We start from the raw sequence: 23,200 nt of genomic DNA on the forward strand, positions 1-23,200 counted from the left end.
TTGAATTCAACAACTTTAGATCTTAAACTCCCCCTCCCCCCATCCCCACCCCGTTTCCTCCCCCTCCCTTTTGTTTTTTTTTGTTTTCAATAATTTATATAGATTTTTCTTTTCCCACCTATTTCCATTACTTTAAAATCTACAACTAATACCTTGTCAATATTTCCACCCCATCCCCACTAGAGCTGTACCTTGAGTGTCCTGCCATCCATTCTTAATTAGCACATTTTCTTAGATAATATCACCACCTTCAACACCTCTTTGATCCTTTGTCTGTGACATCTTTTGATTATCTGCTCCTATCACTGCTTGCTTGTCCCCACAACCACCCCACCCTCAACTTCTCTCCCCCCGCCCCCCACCTTAAACCAGCTTATATTTCACCCCTCTCCTAACTATACTTCAGTTCTGTTGAAGGGTCGTGTGGACCCGAAACGTCGACTCTTTTCTTCTCCACCGATGCTGCCAGACCTGCTGAGTTTTTCCAGGTAATTCTGTTTTTGTTTTGGATTTCCAGCATCCGCAGTAGTTTTTTGTTTTTATCTCTATCTGTCTGTCCTTTGTTTGTCTGTGTGTGTGTGTGTGTGCGCACGTGCTGGGGGAATTCTTTAGGAAGAGATAGATAGTTACAATTGTGTGTTAACCACACTTTAAACTTCTTAAAAGAAGATTTGTTTTAAAATAAATTAATCATTGAGTTTTTGAAAGAAGCCTGGTCAGAGTCTCTTTTCTTCTGGGTACTAGAGGTATAGGTACACAATTGGCCATTCTGGTGAGAAAACTAAACATTGAAATTAATGGTATGGCCTGTGGAGTAGTGGGGCTCGATAATTCACACACTCCTCACATCCTGGTCATAACAGTACACTAGAACTTTTGTTGACTTGTGAAAATCTTAATTGTCAAAGACTCACTGCTGTAATTTTCAGAAGGCTGAACTGGCACAGTTGTTCTGGTTTTGGATCCCTTTGTCAATGGCTTTGTCTTTGTCTTTTTGAGAGAGGTGACTGCCAAGGTGGAACTAGTCAATATATTCCAAGAGTTTCTCCTTCAACATATATGGGAGTAGGAATATTTAGCTGACCAGGTGTAGATTGATATATCAGTTTTGTTTTGGCAACAGTCAAGGACAGGCCAAGTTTCTTGTATACAGAATTGAAGATACTAAGTGTGTAGGTCATGGGGAGATCATCTATGGAGGTCAGTTTAGTTTTGGCACGAAGACGACCAAAGAGTTTTCCATCTAGACAGTATTTAATACTGACGCCAGAGGGCAGTTGATCTTTGACGAAGTGAACAGGCATTGTCAGGTAGATCGTAAATAGTATGGGGGCTATCACACAGCCTTGCTTGACCCCAGTCTGGAATTTAAAGGCATCTGTTTCAGATCTCCCACTCACAACAGTTGCAGTCATATCTTGATGAAGCAATTGCAAGACTGTGGTGAAGTTTCTTGGACATCCAAATTGCGAATGTTGGTGAACAATTAAACAACTAACAGGAGGAGGAGGCTTCATGAATATTCCCATCCTCAGCAATGGTGGAGGCTGACACATGAATGCAAAGGACAAGGCTGAAGATGATGCCGTCATCTTCAGCCCGAAGTACCAAATCAATGATCCACCTTGACCTCCTCCTGAGGTCCTCAGCATCACTGAAAGAGTCTTTAGCCAAATTCATTCATGCCATCCAACATCAAAAACGGTTGAGCTCATTGGATACAGAAAAGGCTATGATCCCTGACAACATCCCGGCTGTAGTACTGAAGACTTAAGTTCCAGAAATAGCCGGGCCCTATCCAAGTTGTTCCAGTACAGCTACAACACTGGCATCCAAAAGACAAAAGTGGAAAATTTCCCAGGTATGTCCTCCCCTCAAAAAGCAGGACAAATCCAATCCAGCTGAATACTGCCCCATCAGCTGACTTAGCAAAGTGATAGAAAGAGTCGCCAACAATGCTTTCAAGTAGCACTTAGTCACCTGCTCACCGATGCACTTGGCTCCTGTCGTCGTTACAGATTTGATCTAAACACAGATAAAAGAGGTGAGGTAAGAGTAACTGCCCTTGATCGAGTGTAGCAGCAAAGAGCTGTAATAAATTTGAAGCCAATGGGAAGCAGGGGGAAATCTCTCTACTAGTTGGAGCACAAAGGAACATGGTTGTGGTTGTTGGTGACCAATCATCTCACCTCCAGGGCAATGCTGAAGGAGTTCCTCAGGATAGTGAGCTAGGCCAAGCCATCTTCAGCTGCTTCATCAATGACCTTCCTTTCATCATAAGGTCAGAAATGAGGATGTTTGCTGATGATTGCACGGTGTTCAGGTATATTTCTCAAGTAATGAGCAGTCCCTGCCCACATGCAGCAAGGACTGGACAACATTCAGATTTTGGATGATAAGTGGCAAGTAACATTAATTACACACAAGTGCCAGGCAATGATCATCTCCACTAGTGAGCTCTAACCAACTCCTCTGACATTCAATGGTGTTACCATTGCTGAATACCTCACTATCAACATCCTGGGGTTACCACTGACCAGAAACTGAACTGGATCATCCCTATAAATACTGCAGCCAGAAGAACAGGTTAGGCTCTGGGAATTCTGCAGCGAGTAACTCATTTGCTGACTCCCCAAAACCTGTTCACCATCTACAAGGCACAAGTCAGGAATATGATGGAATGCTCTCCACTTGCCTGGATGAATGCAGCTCCAACAACACTCACGAAGCTTGACACTATCCAGGATAAAGCAGCCCGCTTGATTGGCACCTCATCTACCAACTTAAACATTCACTCCCTCCACTACTGATGCATAGTGGCAGCAGTGTGTACCAGCTGCAAAGTGCACAGCAGCAACTCACCAAGGTTCGTCCAATAGCACCTTCCAAATCTGCAACCTCTACCACCTAAAATGTCAAGCGCAGCAGATGCAAGGGAACACCACTACCTGCAAGTTCCCTTCCAAGCTACTCACCATTCTGACTTGGTAATATATCGTTGTTCCTTCACTGTCGCTTGGTCAAAATCCTGGAACTCCCTTCCTAACAGCACTGTGGGTGCACCTACACCATCAACTTCTTGGAGGTAGTTAGGGATGGGCAACAAATGCTGGCCTTGCCATCGATGTTCACATCCCATGAAAGAATTAAAAAATTATATGCCCCTTTAGTCGGATCAACAACTTTAGTTCATCTAGAATTTCCATTGTAGTTGTTGATCCAGTTTAGAGTATCATCATGGATTATGTCTCTCTCTTGTCTAGTGGCATTATGTGGTATTGTCCTGGTCAATAGCATCCAACACAGTTATTCTGTACTTCAAATATTTAATTAAAAATGGTAGTAATTCTTATTCAGAAATATCTTATAAAATTCATTACATTGAGTAACAGTTCAAAAGAAATACAGATCAGAGAGATAAAGAAAAGCCTTGGAGGCCAATCAAGTAAGACAGTAAAAGCAAAGATCAAAAACACTTAGTCATACAGTCTCCCACATTGTTTTCTTGTTGACTTAGCAGGTTCCTTGTTTGTGGAACGACTCATTGATTCACAATAAACCTGTGGCTACAATTCAAAAATATTTCACCAGCAGCAAAGCTTTGGGACATTCTGAGGTCGTTAAAGACATTATGTAAATACACGTTCTTTCTTTCTTATTTATAGTACCATGGTGTTGTTTTTATCACACTGGCACCAGACTCGAGGAAATTCCCAGTGCATGTCACTGACCTGTAGCTGTTGTCTTGCACTTTCATTCTTGTCTTCAAACAGAGCTACCCCCCACAGTGCCACCTGCAGAGATGCCCCTCCTAACAACACTGGGTGAGTGCAAAACTCCCAGGACTCGGTGAAGATCCCAGCATTTGATGACTTAAAAGTGAATGGTAAATTAACAGTCTCTCCAGGAAGAATGACACCTAGGTAAAGGGGAGAAAACACAAAAATAATCAAGAGTTTGGATCTACAAGTTGCGACTCCTTTGACAAGATGAAATCCCATTTAAAAGACGCAAACTTCCCTATGGTCCATTCGAGATAGCAGAACCCAGTGTTGTGTTGAGCCAAATAAAATAAAATTGATAATTAGAAACTATTTATTACAACCTCCTTTTACCTCAGCTTTGAACCAAAGCTGATTCTGATCAATGAAGTTCTACTCAATGAAACTTCTGCAGGCATGCACCATTTTCTCAGTCCTTTCCAAGGTTGTCAGCGTCATTGGCTGTCCCTCAATTCAAGGATGATGTCTACTCAGGGTCATGAATTTCTGCCATGTGTCTTCATGTGACTGAACAAGCCAATTCTTGACCCGCAGATCTTTAGCACATGGGGCAAGGACGTCCCCCAGGGATAGTGGGACCAGGAGTGCATTATTTACTTCCTCTTCTCTTCTTCTCTACCGCTGCTCTATCTCATCACTAAGGTTTGCAAACATGCAAGTTTGTAATAATCTGCCCTGTATATGTGGGATGCAGTTAAAAGCTGACGACAGCCCAGCATTTGTAGCTATTGGGATTTCTTGTCAAACATCTTTGGGTTAAAATAAGTTTGAAAAGTTATGTATTTGTTTCTGTATAAACCTCAGTTATCAAAACAAAAAACAATTACTAAACTACGAATCCTTAATTAATCTGAGTTAGTGAGATTGAAGATAAACCTCACACATCTTTAAACATCTTTTACACATGATTAATTGCACAGAGGGCTAGAGAGAGAAAGCACATGCCCTGCTGCTTCACTTTTCTGGGCCCCTTATACTTCTATCCCTTTAACCCTCCCTCTCACATCCTTCAGGTTCCCAGAATTGAGAACCATTATCACGGTGGGTTGAACTGTTTCATATAGGTTTAGCAAAACTTCTTGGCTTTTGTACTCTATACCTCTACTTATAAAGTCCATCAGAAGCTCAGGTTTTAGTATGATACACTTTATAAACACAGCTTTGTCAGACAATTCCAGACAACTTAGTTGTTCATAATATGCAAGCAGCTATACTTCTTTGAAACACAGACAGACACAGAAATACCTGGAAAAACTCAGCAGGTCTGGCAGCATCGGCGGAGGAGAGCACAGTTGACGTTTCGAGTCCTCATAACCCTTCAACAGAACTAAGTAAAAATAGGAAAGGGGTGAAATATAAGCTGGTTTAAGGGGGGGCGGGGGGGGGGTTGTTGGAACAAGCAAGCAGTGATAGGAGGAGATAACCAAAAGATGTCACAGACAAAAGGACAAAGAGGTGTTGAAGGTGGTGATATTATCTAAAAGAATGTGCTAATTAAGAGTGGAGAGCAGGACAAGCAAGGTACAGATAGCTGTAGTGGGGGTGGGGTGAAATAAGACTAAAAGGGCATAAAAGGTATAGATAAACAATGGGTGGAAATACAATTAAAAATAATGGAAATAGGTGGGAAAAGAAAAATCTATATAAATTATTGGAAAAAACAAAAAGGAGGGGGAAGAATCGGAAAGTGGGTGGGGATAGAGGAGGGAGTTCAAGATCTAAAATTGTTGAACTCAATATTCAGTCCGGAAGGCTGTAAAGTGCCTAGTCGAAAGATGAGGTGCTGTTCCTCCAGTTTGCGCTGAGCTTCACTGGAACAATGCAGCAAGCCAAGGACAGACATGTGGGCAAGAGAGCAGGGTGGAGTGTTAAAATGGCAAACGACAGGGAGGTCTGGGTAATGCTTGCGGACAGACCGAAGGTGTCCTGCAAAGCGGTCACCCAGTCTGCGTTTGGTCTCTCCAATGTAGAGGAAACCGCATTGGGAGCAACGAATGCAGTAGACGAAGTTGAGGGAAGTGCAAGTGAAATGCTGCTTCACTTGAAAGGAGTGTTTGGGCCCTTGGACGATGAGGAGAGAGGAAGTGAAGGGGCAGGCGTTGCATATTCTGCGTTTGCATGGGGAGGTGCCGTAGGAGGGGGTTGAGGAGTAGGGGGTGATGGAGGAGTGGACCAGGGTGTCACGGAGGGAACGATCCCTACGGAATGCCGCCGGAGGGGTGAAGGGAAGATGTGTTTGGTGGTGGCATCATGATGGCAGCACTTCTAACACTATAGCTTAAACTCTACCCCCTTCTTACACACACACAAGACGCATAAGACACACAAAATATAGATTTTAAGGGTGGGACAAAACAGTTCAATAGCACCGATCTAGAGTACAGGATTCAATGGGTTGATTTTGATCGATGTCTTCCAAATTCCTTTCAGTTCTTTATTGATGACATGAGGTGGTCTTCCAGCACTTTCAGTATTTAGTTCACTGGTTGAGCACTTCATTTTCCCCATTGCCTCTTGACATGGGTTTTGAGAGAGAGAGAGAGAGAGAGAGAGCAGGTTATAAAGATATGAGGAAGAAAAAGCCAGCTAGCTATTATTATGGAATTATACTGGAATCTTGCACATACAGGAGAAAGAGGTTATAGGTCTTGTTTCTTTCAGGCTAGGAGCTATTCTGCTGCTCTGCCTTCACACAAAACACTGGTCACCTGGCCAGGAGCCAATTAAAGCATTGTTGCCAGGCAGCTCCCTTGGTCCAGGGCTCCTTTCTGGCACCATCCTGTCTTTCATGGCACACTCTGTTCCAGGACGGCAACATTGTATATATTCCTCATTCCTGTCTTTCAAACTGCAGCCATTGTAATTTTACTCCACAGTCCAACAGAAAATAAAAAGATATGTTCTTTGCAACAGCCCAACAGAAATGGAAAGATATGTTCCTTACACTATCCACACAAGTAGGCTTTGTTAACAGAAAAATTACACTTTGCATTGTGGAAAATATTTTCTCATTTTACATTGAAACTAACAGCACTTACACATGCTAAGCATGGAGCATGTAATAGGAGAGTGAAGTATTGCAGATGCTGGAATATCTGAAATATAAACAGAAAATGCTGAAAATATTCTGCAGGTCAGACAGCATCTGTGGAGCGAGGAACAGAGTCAACACTTCAGGTCCACAATCTGCACTAGTTCTCACAAAGAGTTTCTCTGCACAGATGCCGCCAGACGTGCTGAGCATTTCCAATACTTCCCATTTCTACTGGAGCAAGAATAACCCCCTTTTTCCAGCCCTCCAAAAAGCAATCGGGCTCTTGTGAGCCTCTCATTCCCCTTCAGCAAGAAACACAGCAGCAACTGCCTGAGATCTGGTTTGGCACAACATTAAACATGAATTCCAAAAAAAAAGGTATGAAGAAAATATAAACAAAATGCTGAGCGAAAAAAAAAAGTCAAAGCAATAAATTGATCATTTAAAAAAATAAGTAATAAAAATAATCATTAAAAATTGTCAAGTAGCAGGGCTAACTAAAGAGAGACAAACTAGGCCCCATGTGCTGGTCATCAAGGACCTAGGCTGAGCTAAGGTTGGGTTGAACTAACACCAACGTTGTGTTAGCCCAAGCTGGCCTCAGTGGAATTCATTTGAAAATGGGTTCAGAAATGGGATACCTTTTAGCCTGGGTTTTCCTGTTCTCCCGGCCCTGTGTATGGATAGGTTTTTGGTGTGGGAGAAAGGGGAAGGATGTGTATTTGTTGAGGATGTGTGTGTGTGTGTGTGTGTGTGTGTGTGTGTGCGTGCGTGCATGTGTCTGGCTAACTCCCAGTCTCAGAGTTCTCTCTCTCTCTCACACACATACTGACTCACTCTCACACTTCCACTCTTCCTCACTCTCAGTCCCTCACTCCCCCACCTCCCCAACTCCCAGGCCTAGGAGTTTAGAGATATTCTTGTTGAGGAGGAGTTCAGGATGGCTGCGAAGGTGGCAAGATGCGCTTCCTCACGGCCCCGTCTAAGACTCCAGCGGCCCTGGGTCTCACTGTTGCTGCAGCCACTGCTTCTCCTGGCCTCCCTAGCCTGCTTCGCCATCTTGATTCCTATAGTCCTTAAATGGGCTGATGCCTACACGCGAGAGCAAGAGGCGGTCAAGGGTGGACTACATCAACTAGAATGCACTCTGGCTGTCAAAACAAATGGCCGTACAGACTTGGGCTCTCGTTCTAATAACCCCTTTATACTACAGAGCTTTGTCCTGGAGTGGAGCACCCATCACGTGCTTGTTTGCCAGCACGTTGAGGCATAAGGGGGCCACTTGAGAGTGGGGCGGTGGTGCCCAAAACCCCAGACCGCCCCAAGGCATGGGCCCCGGTGACTAGCGACATTAACGACCCTCTGAAAGAAGAAATTCCTCCTCATATCCATCTTAAATTGGAGACCCCTTATCTTGAAACTGTGCCCCCTAGTTCTAGATTCCTCCACAAGGGGAAACATCCTCTCAGCAACTACCCTGTCAAGCCCTCTCAGAATTGTAAACGTTTCAATAAGATTACCTCTCATTCTTCTAAACTCCAATGAAATTGGAGCTCAACATTTCCTCATAAGACAAACCCCTCATCTCAGGAATCAGCCTAGTGAACTTTCTCTGAGCTGCCTCCAATGCATGCATGTCCCTCTGTAAGTAAGGTGATCAAACTGTACACAGTACTCTTGATGTGGTCTCACTGATGTCCTGTACTGTGGCAGAAAGACTTCCATACTTTTATACTCCATCCTCCTTGCAATAAAGGCCAACATTTGTTTGCCTTCCTAATTACTGTAGCTGCATGCTGACTTCTTGTGATTCAAATACAAGGACACCCAGGTCTCTCTTTACCGCAGCATTCTGCAGTCTCCCTTTATTTAAATAATACTCTGCCTTTCTATTCTTCCTGTCAAAGTGGACAAGTTCACATTTCCCACATTATACTTCATCTGCCAAATTTTTAACCCATTCACTTAACCTGTCTATGTCCCTTTGCAGGCCCTTTGTATTCTCCTTACAACTTTGCTTTCCTACCTATCTTCATATCATCAGCAAATTTGGCTACAATACAGTCACAGTCCCTTCATCTAACTCATTAATACAGATCATAAACAGTTGAGGGCCCAGCACTGATTCCCATGGCACTCCACTAGTTACAGTTTGCCAACCTGAAAATGACCTATTTATCCCGACTCTGTTTCTTCTTAGTTAGCCAATCCTCTATCCATGCTAATATATAACCCCAACATCATGGGCTCTTATCTTGTGCAATAACCTTTTATGGAGCACTTTATCGAATGCCTTTTGGAAATCCAAATACACTACATCTACTGGTTCCCCTTTAGCCACCCTGCTTGTTACACCCTCAAAGTACTCTAAAAAAAATTGTCTAGCATTCCCTTTCCCAAGGCCAAGTTTGACTCTGCCTGATTGTATAATGATTTTCTAAATGTTCTGCCACTACTTCTGCAACAATGGATTCTAGCATTTTCACAATTGCCGATGTTAGGCTAACTGGCTATAGTTTCCTGTTTTCCGTCTCCCTCCTTTCACGAACAGAGGTGTTACATTTGCAGTGTTACAATCCATTGGGACCGTTCTAGAATCTTGGGAATTTTGGAAGATTACAACTAACGCATTCACTGTCTCCGCAGCCGCTTCTTCTTCGACCCTAGGATGCCGGCCATCAGGTCCAGGGGACATGTCAGCCTTTAATCCCAATAGTTTTCCCATTACTTTTTCTCCAGAGATCGTGATTGTTTTAAGTTCCTCCCTCCCTTTTGCTTCATGATTTTCAACTATTCTTGGGATGCTTTTTTCACCTTCCACTGTGAAGACAGATACAAAATACTTGCTTCACGCCTCTGCCATTTCCTTGTTTCCCATTATTAATTTCCCAGTCTCACCTTCTAAGGGACAAATGCTCACTTTAGCTACTCTTCCTTTTTTTTATTCTTGTAGAAACTTTTTCCATTTTTATATTTCTTGCTAGCTTTCTGTCACACTCCAATTTCTCCCTCTTTATTATTATTTTTCATCATCCTTTGCTGGTTTTTAAAACTTTCTCAATCTTCTGGCCTACCACTAATCTTCGCAGCACTGTGTGCTTTTTCTTTCAATTTGATATCATTCTTCACTTCCTTAGCCATGGATGCTGCATCCTTCTAGAGCCTTTATCTCCTTCAATGGAATATATCTTTGTTGAGAGTTACAAAATTCCTCCTGAAATGTCAGCCACTGCTTCTGCACCATCTCATCTTTTAACTTATTTACCCAGTCCATTTTAGCCAATTCTGTAGTTGCCTTTATTTAAGTTTAAGACATGAGTTATGGGCTCTCATTTCTCACTCTCAAACTGAAAGTAAAATTCTATCATGTTATGATCAATCTTGCCTAGAGGATCACTTACTATGAGGTCTTTAATTAAGCCTGTCTCATTACATATTACCAGGTCCAAAATAGTCTGGTCCCCAGTGGGATCTAGAGCATATTGTTCCAAGAAACTATCCCAAAAACACACCACTCATCCGCCAGGCTACCATTGCCAATTTGATTTGTTCAATTGACATGAAGATTAAAGTCAACCACGATTATTACAAAATATTTCTTGCAAGCCTTCATTATTTCTTAATGTATATTCTATCATCCTGTATAGCTACTATTAGGGGGGGCCTATAAACTACTCCCACCAATGATAGATACCTGAGTTGGTGTTGAAGTAGAATCTTTGCATCCACGAGTCACTTGATTTTATTATACAGTGTTTCTGCTCAGGGAGACGTTTCCATTTGTAGTAGATGACTGTGGTTCCATCATTTATCACCTGTAGACAGGAGATGACCCTGTCACCTGCGATTGCTTCAAAGGTGAGCCGGACAATCATAGCAACCTCATTCTGGAGAAAATGACAGCAGAGCAGTGAGTGATATCAGTGTGCAAAATCTGCAAGGTACAATTAGGTCTCACAATCACTGATTCTTCGAGCATGCTTCCTTCATTGTGATCTCCTCTCTTTTCTTTCTCCCCTTCCTGTTCCTGAAAGTGCTGCCTGTTGCTAGGATAGCCTTCCAGAAATGCCAGATGCCTTCTAGTACTGGCACCTTACCGAATTAGTCATTGTTTATATGTGAGTCGAGATTATCAATAGGTTATACTACCAAGGGGGGAGACATTATGGTTGAATAAACACTGCCCTGAGCCAAAATTCACACATTGTATTTTCCACCAGGTGTAAATCAGTAGCAGGAAATGTGGATGATTTACCACTCTCCAAACATCTCAGGTTGACTCCCATGTCTGTGCCAAGTTAGCTATCTCACCTGAGGCAGTAGTAGGGCTCTCCAAATGATCGCTACCTCCTGAGCTAGAGGGGGAAAATATTAGATAAGATCCTTGTTGCTAATTGCTATTCAGAACTATATCCTGGAAAACCCTCCATAACAGCAGTCTGGGTGTACCTATACTAGGGACAGTGACATTCCACTATCTTCCCAAGGGCAATTAGGAATCGAATACAAATGCTGGTCTTGTCAGCTATGCTTATATTCTATTAATGAATGAAAAGAATGAACTTTCAAAACAAAATTGGATAAATACTTGAAAAGGAAAAATGTGTAGGGCTATGGGGAAAGAGCAGGGGAGTGGTATTAATTGGTTAGCTCTTTCAGAGAGCTGGCACAGGAATGATGGGCTAAATGACATCCTTCTGTGCTGCATGATTCAGTGACGATGTACCCAGCCATCACTGGACAGCAATGAAGGACATAATCTCTGGCTCATTCTTCTGTGTGGCCACACCAGCTCCAACTAATGAGCCAGGAATGCACCTCAATGCTACGGCAGGCAGTGCATTTACCTGATAAGCTATTGAAATGAACTTAGAGTATCTACGTTTACTGTGAAAGTCCACAAGGAAGCAAAGTTATGTATTTCATTTCAGGACATTCAAGAGTTTCTCAGACACACAACACTCCATTGGGACACAGTAACATCACATGGTTTCAAGGCAATGGTGACATGAGGAAGACTTCCTTATGCAGGCACGGGTTATAATGGTTAAATGGCTACTTTTTTTAGACCTTTAAACTCAAGGTAAGGGAAGTCACTGTTAGAAAATTGAACATTTTCCATTTCAGCCATTAGAGGTCCCCATCAAACACTCCCAGGACAGATACAGCACGGGGTTAGATACAGAGTAAAGCTCCCTCTACACCGTCCCCATCAAACACTCCCAGGACAGGTACAGCACGGGGTTAGAAACAGAGTAAAGCTCCCTCTACACCGTCCCCATCAAACACTCCCAGGACAGGTACAGCACGGGGTTAGAAACAGAGTAAAGCTCCCTCTACACCGTCCCCATCAAACACTCTCAGGACAGATACAGCACGGGGTTAGATACAGAATAAAGCTCCCTCTACACTGTCCCCGTCAAACACTCCCAGGACAGGTACAGCACGGGGTTAGATATAGAGTAAAACTCCCTCCACACCGTCCCCATCAAACACTCCCAGGACAGGTACAGCACGGGGTTAGATACAGAGTAAAGCTCCCTCTACACCGTCCCCATCAAACACTCCCAGGACAGGTACAGCACGGGGTTAGATACAGAGTAAAGCTTCCTCTACACTGTCTCCATCAAACACTCCCAGGACAGGTTCAGTACAGGTTAAATACAGAGTAAAGCTCCCTCTACACTGTCCCCATCAAACACTCCCAGGACAGGTTCAGTACAGGTTAAATACAGAGTAAAGCTCCCTCTACACTGTCCCCATCAAACACTCCCAGGACAGGTACAGCACGGGGTTAGATACAGAGTAAAGCTCCCTCTACACTGTCCCCATCAAACACTCCCAGGACAGGTACAGCACGGGGTTAGATACAGAGTAAAGCTCCCTCTACACCGTCCCCATCAAACACTCCCAGGACAGGTACAGCACGGGGTTAGATACAGAGTAAATCTCCCTCTACACCGTCCCCATCAAACACTCCCAGGACAGGTTCAGTACAGGTTAAATACAGAGTAAAGCGCTGTCTTCAGTTTCCTGTCAAACATGCCCAGGACGGGGACATCACAGGTTAGATATAGGATAAATGTCCCTCCAAATTGTTTCATCAACAGCTCTCAGCAGTGGTTCAGCATGGGTGAAATACAATGTAAAATTCTTTCCGCACCTTTCCTCAAAACATTCCAAGATCAGATATAGTCATGTTTAGACACAAAGTGAAGATCCTTTCCATCAAAAGCCGCCAGGGTGATAAAGCACAGGATAGTGAAACGTCCCCCCAACCCTACCCTGAATAGTGTACTGCAGCTTAATTTACAGCACCCACTATTAGTCCTACATTAGATGGGCAATTCCATTTCAAATATTGCACATTAATCCTATTAGCCTAGGCTGCATTTGAAAAATGGTGCAAGAGATAAAGAGAAACAATGCCTGAACCAGGGCACCAACAAGGATTCTTGTCCAGACATGTTCCACTTCACTGAATGTAATTGCTGTACCTTATGAGAGCAGGTGTCATTCAGCCAACGGGCGGGCTGTCCAGAGAACAGAATGGATGGACCGATGATTGGTTCCTCAATCACATCAGGATAATCCACCAGCAGGTCACTGTAAAAGGCCAAACAAAATTGACCAATTACTGTAACATAAATATTAACATATCGTATCATCACGACTGGTCACTCAATGCAATCTCAATCACCCACAGAACCCCCTCCTCAATCACACACAGAACCCCCTCCGCAATCACCCACAGATCCCTCACCTCAATCACCCACAGATCCCTCACCTCAATCACACACAGATCCCCCACCTCAATCACACACAGAACCCCCTCCGCAATCACCCACAGATCCCTCACCTCAATCACCCACAGATCCCTCACCTCAATCACACACAGATCCCCCACCTCGATCACACACAGAACCCCCTCCTCAATCACCCACAGATCCCTCACCTCAATCACACACACATCCCCCACCTCAATCACACACAGATCCCCCACCTCAATCACACACAGATCCCCCACCTCAATCACACACAGATCCCCCACCTCAATCACACACAGATCCCCCACCTCAATCACACACAGATCCCCCACCTCAATCACACACAGATCCCCCACCTCAATCACACACAGATCCTTCACCTCAATCACACACAGAACCCCCACCTCAATCACACACAGAACCCCCACCTCAATCACACACAGAACCCCCACCTCAATCACTCATCGATCTCTCACCTCAATCGCACACTGATCCGATCCCTCACCTCAATAACCCACCAATCCACTCCCTCAACTCAATAACCCGCCAATCCGATCCCTCTACCCAACAACCTACCGGTCTGATCCCTCACCTCAATAACCCACCGATCTGATCCCTGAACCCAATAACCCATCTATCTGGTCTCTCAACCCAATATCACACTGATCTGATCCCTCACCTCAATAACCCACTGATCCGATCCCTCAGCCCAATAACCCACCGATCCGATCCCTCATCTCAATAATGCACTGATCGGTATCTTATGAATGTAAGAACCTAAGAAACAGAAACAGGGGCAGGCCATTCAGCTGCTAGGGCCTTTTTTTGCCATTAAGATCATGGCTGATGTGATTGTGGATTTAACTCAGCTTTCCTGCCTGTCCCCCATAACCTTTAGCTCCTTTGTATTACAAAAATCTATCTCAGCCTTGATAGATTCAATGAGACAGCCTCCACTGCACTTTGGAAGAGAGAATTCCAAAGATTAATGGCTCTGAACCGTCATCCTCTCGGCACCCACCCCGTCACCCTCTCGGCACCCACCCTGTCATCCTCTCGGCACCCACCCCGTCACCCTCTCGGCACCCACCCTGTCATCCTAACATCACCCACCCCGTCACCCTCCCTGCACCCACCCCGTCACCCTCTCGGCACCCACCCCGTCATCCTCTCGGCACCCACCCCGTCATCCTCTCAGAATATAATATGTTTCAACAAGTACACTTCTCATCCTTCTAAACTCCACTATACTCATACCCATGTTGAGTATGGGCCCAACATGCTCAATTTTTCCTCATAAGACAACTCCTTCATCTCAGGTATCAGCCTAGTGAACCTTCTCTGAACTGCCTTCAATGCAAGTATATCCCTCCTTAAATAAGGAGACGAGTATACGCAGTACTCCAGGGGCTAAATTTTACAGCTTGTGGCCAGCCCACCACCTTCCACCCGTCCCCAATCTATCGCCCATATTACGGGGAGCGAGTAAGGTGTCAAGCGGCTGCCCACCCTTAAGCCTTTTGAGGCCCTCGGTGGTAAATTAATTGGCACTTAAGTAATCTGCCTCTGTCACAATTTTTTGGTCTGCAGGGGAAGATGGGGGCAAGGCGATCAGCCTGGCAGCTTTGACTATGTGGGCTGCTGTTGGGCGTTGGGGGCAGCGTGTACATCCATTGGAGGGGGTGGGGGGAGTGGGCTGTGCCCATTGGGGGACCCCACCCCCACCACAACAAGATTATACTCCCTCTATCCCTTCTCCCTTGAACTCTCTAACCTGAACCCCCACCCCTGCCGCCTCACTGGGGTCTCCCAGCTGTGCCTGCCCAAAATCCCTGGACTTACCTCCAGTCCCGGAAACATCTTCTCTTCTTTTTTAGGGCTGTTTGTAGTCCCAACAGTGCCGACTACACTCTTCTGGCGCTGCTGAGACTACAGAGCTGTCAGCCAATCAGGTTGACCAGCATCTCTCTCGGGTGTGACTTCCCCACTGGTGGGGACAGAAATCCCAATATGACCCGAAGCCTAATACCGCTGCAGCAGAGCCAGATTTCTGGTCGATGAGATGCCGACTGACTTTTAGGTCAGGGCGCTTGTAATCCGTTTCCCTGTAAAATCCACCTCCCAGGTACAGTCTCACCGAAGCCCTGTACAGTTGCAGCAAGACTTCCCTATATTTATACTTCATTTCCCTTGCCATGAAGGCCAACATTCCAGCTGCCTTCCAAATTACTTGTGTACCTGCAAGCTAACATTTTGTGATTCATGTACAAGGACATGACTAGATCCATCTGTACTGCAGCATTTTCTAATCACTCTCCATTTAAATAATATTCTTCCTGCCAAAGTGGACTACCTCACATTTTCCTACATTATATCCCATCTGCCAAATTTGCCCAGTCGTTTAACTGATCTATATTGATTTGCAGACTCTTTGCCTCTTCCTCACAACTTGCATTCCGACCTATTTTTTGCATTGTTACCAAATTTGGCCACAACATGCTCAGTTCCTTCATCCAAGTCATTAATATAGAATGTAAATATTTGAGACCCCAGTACTGATATCGCTGGGACTCCGCTAGTTACAGTTTACCAAACTGACAATGACCCATTTAATACAATGTCAATCACATAATCACACACCGATCAATCACATCGTCACTCGCTGATCAATCACACCGTCGCTCGCTGATCAATCACACCGTCACTCGCTGATCCATCACACCGTCACTCGCTGATCAATCACACCGTCACTCGCTGATCAATCACACCGTCACTCGCTGATCAATCACACCATCACTCACTGATCAATCACACCATCCCTCGCTGATCAATCACATCATCACTCACTGATCAATCACACCATCCCTCGCTGATCAATCACACCATCCCTCGCTGATCAATCACACCATCACTCGCTGATCAATCACACCATCACTCACTGATCAATCACACCATCACTCACTGATCAATCACACCGTCACTCACTGATCAATCACACCATCACTCACTGATCAATCACATCGTCCCTCGCTGATCAATCACACCGTCCCTCGCTGATCAATCACACCATCCCTCGCTGATCAATCACACCATCCCTCGCTGATCAATCACACCGTCACTCGCTGATCAATCACACCATCACTCACTGATCAATCACACCATCACTCACTGATCAATCACACCATCCCTCGCTGATCAATCAAACCATCACTCACTGATCAATCACATCGTCCCTCGCTGATCAATCACACCATCCCTCGCTGATCAATCACACCATCCCTCGCTGATCAATCACACCATCCCTCGCTGATCAATCACACCGTCACTCGCTGATCAATCACACCATCCCTCGCTGATCAATCACACCGTCACTCGCTGATCAATCACACCGTCACTCGCTGATCAATCACACCGTCACTCGCTGATCCATCACACCGTCACTCGCTGATCCATCACACCATCACTCACTGATCAATCACACCATCACTCACTGATCCATCACACCATCACTCGCTGATCAATCACACCATCACTCGCTGATCAATCACACCATCCCTCACTGATCAATCATACCATCACTCAGTGATCCATCACACCGTCACTCGCTGATCCATCACACCATCACTCGCTGATCCATCACACCATCACTCGCTGATCCATCACACCGTCACTCGCTGATCAATCACACCGTCACTCGCTGATCCATCACACCGTCACTCGCTGATCCATCACACCATCACTCACTGATCAATCACACCATCACTCACTGATCCATCACACCATCACTCGCTGATCAATCACACCATCACTCGCTGATCAATCACACCATCCCTCACTGATCAATCATACCATCACTCAGTGATCCATCACACCGTCACTCGCTGATCCATCACACCATCACTCGCTGATCCATCACACCATCACTCGCTGATCCATCACACCATCACTCAGTGATCCATCACACCATCCCTCGCTGATCAATCACACCATCCCTCGCTGATCAATCACACCATCCCTCGCTGATCAATCACACCATCCCTCGCTGATCAATCACACCATCCCTCGCTGATCAATCACACCATCCCTCGCTGATCAATCACACCATCCCTCGCTGATCAATCACACCATCACTCACTGATCAATCACACCGTCACTCACTGATCAATCACACCATCACTCGCTGATCAATCACACCATCACTCACTGATCAATCACACCATCACTCACTGATCAATCACACCGTCACTCACTGATCAATCACACCGTCACTCACTGATCAATCACACCATCACTCACTGATCAATCACACCTTCACTCACTGATCAATCACACCATCACTCGCTGATCAATCACACCGTCACTCGCTGATCAATCACACCGTCACTCACTGATCAATCACACCGTCACTCACTGATCAATCACACCGTCACTCGCTGATCAATCACATCATCACTCACTGATCAATCACACCATCACTCACTGATCAATCACACCGTCACTCACTGATCAATCACACCGTCACTCACTGATCAATCACACCGTCACTCACTGATCAATCACACCATCACTCACTGATCAATCACACCATCACTCACTGATCAATCACACCATCACTCACTGATCAATCACACCGTCACTCGCTGATCCATCACTTCACCCGCCGATTAATCTGATCACCATCAGGAAGAAAGAAACTTTGGAAAGAAAATTAAGTGAAAAGAAAATAACAAAGTAAACAAGGTGAATGAAGAAACTTTATAACTGAGACCCAGTTATTGGTTACATGGGTGTAAGAAAGGAAGGGGGAATAAAAAGACTGATGGAATAGAAGACAAAAAGGAGTGGAAGCAATGCCCATGGCTCGATTATGTTCGAGTAGGATATTTCACAACAGAGACACAAATTTTTAAAACAAAAAGTTGCTGTTTCAGGTAGTACAAATATGTCAGAATTAAAAGTGAGAGCAGTGAGAGAGACATGGAAGGGAGATTTAAAAAAATCATCATTTTCATTTTTTGTATGAGCAATACCTCAGATCACCAAATAGGAATTGATAACAGAAACTCAGCTATTTATGCAAAGGATATAATCTGCTTGCAGATCATTTCACTGTATGCAGCAATCCAACATATGGTGTGAAAGTCCCCTGATGCACAGTGTTGCTTACCTGTTCTCATTACTGTGTGTTGTAGGGTGCTTCTCCTCCAAAGGGAAATGTTCCACTGACATCGAGCTGAAGGGGTGCCCAGTTCCAATTACTTCTAGCTGATCAATGTCCTGTGTGTAAAACATATCCGATTAACCCGAGACACCAATGTCCTGGCAGCCAGCTGCTGAGACCTGGCAGTTTTATGCTGGTTGGGCTCGGTATTGATATAAGTAAGAGTAAACCCTGCTCCCAATAGCCTCCTGACCCTGATGTTTCTAGATTCTGAGTCCTACCATTGGAGCCAAAGCAAATTAGGTGCAGAAGTGGCTGGCGGCATTCTTACTGATGCAAGAAAGAAAGAGCAGTGCTCACAAACATCACTTCTCCCCTTTTTGAAAATGCAAAATCATTCAAAACCTCTGCAATCATCAACAATGTACAGAGCATAAAATGACAATAATTGACTCATACTATGGGCAGAACTGATGGATCCAGCAGGTTTGAGGTCAGGGTTGTAATAATGTTGGGCCACAGTGAGAGGCTGGGTGTGTTCCACAGGCTGGTTGGTTCCAGGAGACGGGGTAGTTCCGTGGGACGGGGCTGTTCCAGCGGGCGAGGCTGTTCCAGCGGGCGGGGCTGTTCCAGTGGGTGGGGTAGTTGCAGTGGACGGGTCAGTTCCATGGGACAGGGCAGTTCCAGCAGAAGGGGCAGTTCTGGGGACAGGGCAGTTCCAGCGGACAGGGTAGTTGCAGTGGACGGGTCAGTTCCATGGGACAGGGCAGTTCCAGCAGACGGGGCAGTTCTGGGGACGGGGCTGTTCCAGCGGGCGAGGCTGTTCCAGCGGGCGGGGCTGTTCCAGTGGGTGGGGTAGTTGCAGTGGACGGGTCAGTTCCATGGGACAGGGCAGTTCCAGCAGAAGGGGCAGTTCTGGGGACAGGGCAGTTCCAGCGGACAGGGTAGTTGCAGTGGACGGGTCAGTTCCATGGGACAGGGCAGTTCCAGCAGAAGGGGCAGTTCTGGGGACAGGGCAGTTCCAGCGGACAGGGTAGTTGCAGTGGACGGGTCAGTTCCATGGGACAGGGCAGTTCCAGCAGACGGGGCAGTTCTGGGGACGGGGCAGTTCCAGTGGACAGGGTAGTTGCAGTGGACGGGTCAGTTTCATGGGACAGGGTAGTTCGAGGCGATGGGCAGTTCCAGGGGATGGGGCAGGTCTGGGGACCGGGCAGTTCCGGGGAACAGGGTCGTTCGGGGAACAGGGTAGCTCCAAAGGAAGAGGCAGTTCTGGGGGACTGGGTAGTGCTGGGAGATGGGGTAGTTCCAGGAGACGCGGTAGTTCCAGGAACAGAGCAGTTCCCAGGGAATAAAAGCAAAAAACTGCGGATGCTGGAAATCCAAAACAAAAATAAACATAAAAATACCTGGAAAAACTCAGCAGGTCTGGCAGCATCTGTGGAGAGGAACACAGTTAACGTTTCGAGTCCGTATGACTCTTCAACAGAACTAAGGAAAAAATTGAAAAGAGGTAATATATAAGCTGGTTTAAGCCTCTCTTCTATAACACTGGGGCACAGTACTGGTGGGGATAGGTCTGTCACTGTATAACACTGGGGCACAGTACTGGTGGGGATAGGTCTGTCCCTGTATAACACTGTGGTACAGTACTGGCGGGGATAGGTCTGTCACTGTATAACACTGGGGTACAGTACTGTTGGGGACAGGTCTGTCACTGTATAACACTGGGGTACAGTACTGGCGGGGATAGGTCTGTCACTGTATAACACTGGGGTACAGTACTGGCGGGGATAGGTCTGTCACTGTATAACACTGGGGTACAGTACTGGTGGGGACAGGTCTGTCACTGTATAACACTGGGGTACAGTACTGGCGGGGATAGGTCTGTCACTGTATAACACTGGGGTACAGTACTGGCGGGGATAGGTCTGTCACTGTATAACACTGGGGTACAGTACTGGTGGGGACAGGTCTGTCACTGTATAACACTGGGGCACAGTACTGGCGGGGATAGGTCTGTCACTGTATAACACTGGGGTACAGTACTGGTGGGGACAGGTCTGTCACTGTATAACACTGGGGTACAGTACTGTTGGGGACAGGTCTGTCACTGTATAACACTGGGGTACAGTACTGGTGGGGACAGGTCTGTCACTGTATAACACTGGGGTACAGTACTGGTGGGGACAGGTCTGTCACTGTATAACACTGGGTTACAGTACTGGTGGGGACAGGTCTGTCACTGCCTAACACTGGGGTACAGTACTGGAGGGGCCAGGTCTGTCACTGTATAACACTGGGGTACAGTACTGGTGGGCGCAGGTCTCTTACTGAATAACACTGGGGTACAGTACTGGTGGGGACAGGTCTGTCACTGTATAACACTGGGGTACAGACCAGTGGGGAGAGGTCTGTCACTGTATAACACTGGGGTGTAGTACTAGTGGGGACAGGTCTGTCACTGTATAACACTGGGGTGTAGTACTAGTGGGGACAGGTCTGTCACTGTATAACACTGGGGTACAGTACTGGTGAGGATAAGTCTGTCACTGTATAACACTGGCGTACAGCACTGGTGGGTACAGATGTCACTGTATAACACTGGGGTACAGTACTGGTGGGGACAGGCCTGTCACTGTATAACAATGGGGTACAGTACTGGTGGGGACAGGCCTGTCACTGTATAACACTGGCATACAATACAGGTGGGGACATGTCTGTCATTGTATTACAGTGGGGTACAGTACTGGTGGGGACAGGTCTGTCACTCTATAACACTGGGGTACAGTGCTGGTGGATAAGGTCTGTCACTGTATAACACTGGGGTACAGTACTGGTGGGGACAGGTCTGCCACTGTATACCACTGGGCTACAGACCAGTGGGGACAGGTCTGTCATTGTATAACACTGGGGTACAGTACTGTTGGGGGCAGGTCTGTCACTGTATAACACTGGGGTACAGTACTGGTGGGCGCAGGTCTCTTACTGAATAACACTGGGGTACAGTGCTGGTGGGGACAGGTCTCTTACTGAATAACACTAGGGTACAGTACTGGTGGGGACAGGTCTGTCACTGCCTAACACTGGGGTACAGTACTGGTAGGGACAGGTCTGTCACTGTATAACACTGGGGTACAGACCAGTGGGGAGAGGTTTGTCACTGTATAACACTGGGGTGTAGTACTAGTGGGGACAGGTTTGTCACTGTATAACACTGGGGTACAGTACTGGTGGGGACAGGTCTGTCACTCCATAATACTGGGGTACGGTACTGGTGGGGACAGGTCTGTCACTGTATAACACTGGGGTACAGAACTGTTGGGGATAGGTCTGTCACTGCATAACACTGGGGTACAGTACTGGTGAGGATAAGTCTGTCACTGTATAACACTGGCGTACAGTACTGATGGAGACAGGCCTGTCACTGTATAACACTGGCGTACAGTACTGGTGGGTACAGATGTCACTGTATAACACTGGGGTACAGTACTGGTGGGGACAGGCCTGTCACTGTATAACAATGGGGTACAGTACTGGTGGGGACAGGCCTGTCACTGTATAACACTGGCATACAATACAGGTGGGGACATGTCTGTCATTGTATTACAGTGGGGTACTGTACTCGTGGGGACAGGCCTGTCACTGTATAACACTGGGGTACAGTACTGGTGGGTACAGGTCTATCCCTGTATAACACTGGAGTACAGTACTGGTGGGGATAATTCTGTCACTCTATAACACTGGGGTGCTGTACTGGTCGGGACAGATCTGTCACTGGGATACAGTACTGGTAGGGACAAGTCTGTCACTGTATAACACTGGGGTACTGCAATGGGGGGGGCAGGGCTGTCACTGTATAACACTGGGGTACAGACCAGTGGGGAGAGGTCTGTCACTGTATAACACTTGGGTACAGACCAGTGGGGACAGGTCTGTCACTGTGTAACACTGGGGTACTGCACTGGGGGTCAAGGCTGTCACTGTGTAACACTGGGGTACAGAACAGTGGGGACAGATTTGTTAATTGCATGACCATTGCTGCAAGAAATTGCGGGTGATGATCTAGGGTATATATTACTGTCTGGTGTGCCTTGGTTTAAGGTGTTTTCACTGCAAAGTATTAGCACTGTATCAGCTCGGTGACATTCTTGAATGTGTTCTGATAAACATACTGGTTGTCTGAAGTCCAAATGTTTTAGAACAGTCTTCATCTCTTCCAATCGCTGTTTCAGATACAAACTTTCTGATCTGGACTTCCTGTGATTATTTTTGTCCTGAGGGAAGTTAGTACCTAAAGTAAATGAGGACACAGAATTCAAACCAAAGCAAAATACTGCAGATGCTGGAAATCTGAATAAAAACAGAAAATACTGGAAATATTCAGCAGGTCAGACAGCATCTGTGGAGAGAAACAGAGTTAATGTTTTCGTTTGATGATCCTTCATGAGAATTGAGG

General features: G+C 45.9%; 1 protein-coding gene across 2 annotated transcripts in view; it reads right to left on the reverse strand.

Annotated features, from left to right (window-relative positions):
* Positions 1-23,200, reverse strand: part of mycbpap (mycbp associated protein) — a 99,856-nt gene that overhangs the window by 35,875 nt on the left and 40,781 nt on the right. For both annotated transcript variants that reach the window (XR_013580556.1, XM_078570594.1), the window contains exons 8-12: positions 22,917-23,035; positions 18,751-18,860; positions 13,314-13,422; positions 10,511-10,703; positions 3,732-3,919 (exon numbers count right to left, since the gene is read on the reverse strand). Coding sequence is in view for 1 of the 2 variants with exons in the window: in XM_078570594.1 (XP_078426720.1) it covers positions 3,732-3,919; positions 10,511-10,703; positions 13,314-13,422; positions 18,751-18,860; positions 22,917-23,035 (719 nt within the window). In the remaining variant the exon portion in view is untranslated. The remainder of the gene's footprint in view (positions 1-3,731; positions 3,920-10,510; positions 10,704-13,313; positions 13,423-18,750; positions 18,861-22,916; positions 23,036-23,200) is intronic.

This window comes from Cetorhinus maximus, chromosome 24, assembly GCF_964194155.1.
Source record: "Cetorhinus maximus chromosome 24, sCetMax3.hap1.1, whole genome shotgun sequence".
Taxonomy (NCBI): domain Eukaryota; kingdom Metazoa; phylum Chordata; class Chondrichthyes; order Lamniformes; family Cetorhinidae; genus Cetorhinus; species Cetorhinus maximus.